The following is a 2,853-nucleotide window of genomic DNA, read 5'->3' on the forward strand; positions in this document are numbered from 1 at the left end:
CTACTGTAAAATATTAAAACAAGATTTCTATAGTGAAACTGAACACTTATATTGACCGTTAACACACTAGGTCAAGAACGATTCACCTGGATGACACGAGTCTATTACAAGGATGCTCATGGCTGTGTTGTCATGTTTGATTTGACCAACAGAAAGACATTTGACAATGCTCTCAAGTGGAAGAAAGACGTTGATGCCAAGTGTGAACTGGCTGATGGATGTCCTTTACCATGTTTACTTTTGGCTAACAAGGTGTGTTATTTCTGTAAATATGAATATTGTATGGAAACTCTAAATAAAGTGTTAACAATATCAGTTATTTGTATTAGTTATAACATAAAGTGTTAACAATATCAGTTATTTGTATTAGTTATAACATAAAGTGTTAACAATATCAGTTATTTGTATTAGTTACGATATAAAGAATTAACCATATCAGTTACTTATACTAGCTATGACAAAACATCAAGCATATACCCAAGCACCCAACATTGTTCATTTGGACTTCTACATGTACCCAAGCACCCAACATTGTTCATTTAGACTTCTACATATACCCAAGCACCCAACATTGTTCATTTAGACTCATACATATACCCAAGCACCCAACATTGTTCATTTAGACTTCTACATATACCCAAGCACCCAACATTGTTCATTTAGACTTCTACATGTACCCAAGCACCCAACATTGTTCATTTAGACTTCTACATGTACCCAAGCACCCAACATTGTTCATTTGGACTTCTACGTGTATCCAAGCACCCAACATTGTTCATTTAGACTTCTACATTTATTCATCTAATCAAATAGGAATTGTGACTTTCACTGTAACTAGATACATAAATGCCACAAGCTATGCATAACTACTAGTGTTGTCTGAGATGGTTAAATTGGATTAAAATGACTAAGTGAAGAATGTCATGCCATTCAAGAAATATAAGAAATGTAACATGAATGTACAGAATCAAATGAATGGATATTGCTACCTGTTCACTAAGACTAACTACGACTTTCTGATGTTTCAGTGTGACCTCACAGACAAGCAGATCACGCACGAAGAGCTGGAGGCATTGTACCAAGAAAGCGGTTTTCTAAGCTGGACGGAAGTATCAGCTAAAGATGGGTCAATGGTAGATGAATCTATGAAGTAAGTACAGAAACCCTGAATTTAACCCTTCAAAGACATTCACTGTTACTGGTACATCTGAACATACTGTTTTCCTTGACATTCACCATTACTGGTACATCTGAATGTACTGTTTTCCTTGACATTCACTGTTACTGGTACATCTGAACGTATTGTTTTCCTTGACATTCACTGTTACTGGTACATCTGAACGTATTGTTTTCCTTGACATTCACTGTTACTGGTACATCTGAACGTATTGTTTTCCATGACATTCACTGTTACTGGTACATCTGAACGTATTGTTTTCCATGACATTAACCGTTACTGGTACATCTGAACACACTGTTTTCCATGACATTCACCGTTACTGGTACACCTGAACATACTGTTTTCCATGACATTCACTGTTACTGGTACATCTGAATACACTGTTTTCCTTGACATTCACCGTTACTGGTACATCTGAACACACTGTTGTAATACTGATGACATTTCTACAGCTTCCTATGATATCAGGAGTCAGTGTTTTGACTAGCCCTATAGAGTCACATCGTCAAAGTATTTGTTATATACATGTATTTTGCACTGTGAATCTGGTATAACTGTTTTCTTCCAGTAACTGATTATCCAACCTTACGATTCAGATATCTGGTGGAGAAGATGCAAGCAGAAAGTGACCTTTTGGGAGGTCACCCGACAGACAGCAGCAGACTCACCCTGGGTGAAGAAAGCAACGTGACAAGAAAGTGTTGTGGCTAGTATAGTTTCACACATGAACATTAAGTTATTTAGTCAAAACACGTGTGCATTAGATCATTACCAGTAGTTTTTCAAGTCTCTTGTTTACTCAAAATTAAACGTTTTCTTAAAGGCGTCTCCAATAGGGAACAACTGTTGTATTAGCTGGTTAAAGAAATGTATCTGACAGTAAAACGTGTTTCCCTTCTCATTACGTATACCTCCAATAGAGAACAACTGTTGTATTAGCTGGTTAAAGAAATGTATCTGACAGTAAAACGTGTTTCCCTCCTCATTACATATACCTCCAATAGAGAACAACTGTTGTATTAGCTGGTTAAAGAAATGTATCTGACAGTAAAACGTGTTTCCCTCCTCATTACGTATACCTCTTATTTTAGCTAACAAAACTTTTCGTTGTAACTTATTTGAACAGTAAAGATATTTTTGTACATCTTACTATAAAGATGATACATTACCTATGTGTATTAGCATCCATCACCCAGAATTGACTGGGCTCGATTACTGTCATTTTTTTTCCTATGAAAAACTGTCGGACAGTGTACATGGGCTACTTTGTTTTAGAACTTTTGTTCAAGAAGAAAACACTCTAAAACAGAGCAGTACATTTCCATTTCTTGTTATAAATTTTGATTTTAGGTTTAAAGACACAAGTACTTAATCAATTAGATGAGGGAGTTATTACCTTCCACAAAGCAGGGTTTGCAATTAGCGTCTAATAAGGTCATTAGGGATGTCAACATTAAAGAAACATGGGAACATTATCCTGTATACAGTTGTTGCTTCCTTAACGAACACCCTCAGAGTGTATTGATAATCTGTGAAAGTACTGGTGGATACACGGTTGTTGCTTCCTTAACGAACACCCTCAGAGTGTATTGATAATCTGTGAAAGTACTGGTGGATACACGGTTGTTGCTTCCTTAACGAACACCCTCAGAGTGTATTGATAGTCTGTGAAG

General features: G+C 36.3%; 1 protein-coding gene across 1 annotated transcript in view; it reads left to right on the forward strand.

The window, feature by feature from the left end:
* The window catches only part of LOC106476746 (ras-related protein Rab-7L1-like), a gene marked incomplete at its 5' end in the record, with an annotated part of 10,315 nt that extends 7,469 nt beyond the window's left edge, over positions 1-2,846 (forward strand). The window contains 3 exons of the mRNA XM_013937377.2: positions 71-252; positions 1,029-1,150; positions 1,777-2,846. Coding sequence (XP_013792831.1) covers positions 71-252; positions 1,029-1,150; positions 1,777-1,891 — 419 coding nt within the window. The remainder of the gene's footprint in view (positions 1-70; positions 253-1,028; positions 1,151-1,776) is intronic.
* Positions 2,847-2,853: the final 7 nt, after the last annotated feature.

This window comes from Limulus polyphemus, unplaced genomic scaffold (genome assembly GCF_000517525.1).
Source record: "Limulus polyphemus unplaced genomic scaffold, Limulus_polyphemus-2.1.2 Scaffold11442, whole genome shotgun sequence".
NCBI classification, from domain to species: domain Eukaryota; kingdom Metazoa; phylum Arthropoda; class Merostomata; order Xiphosura; family Limulidae; genus Limulus; species Limulus polyphemus.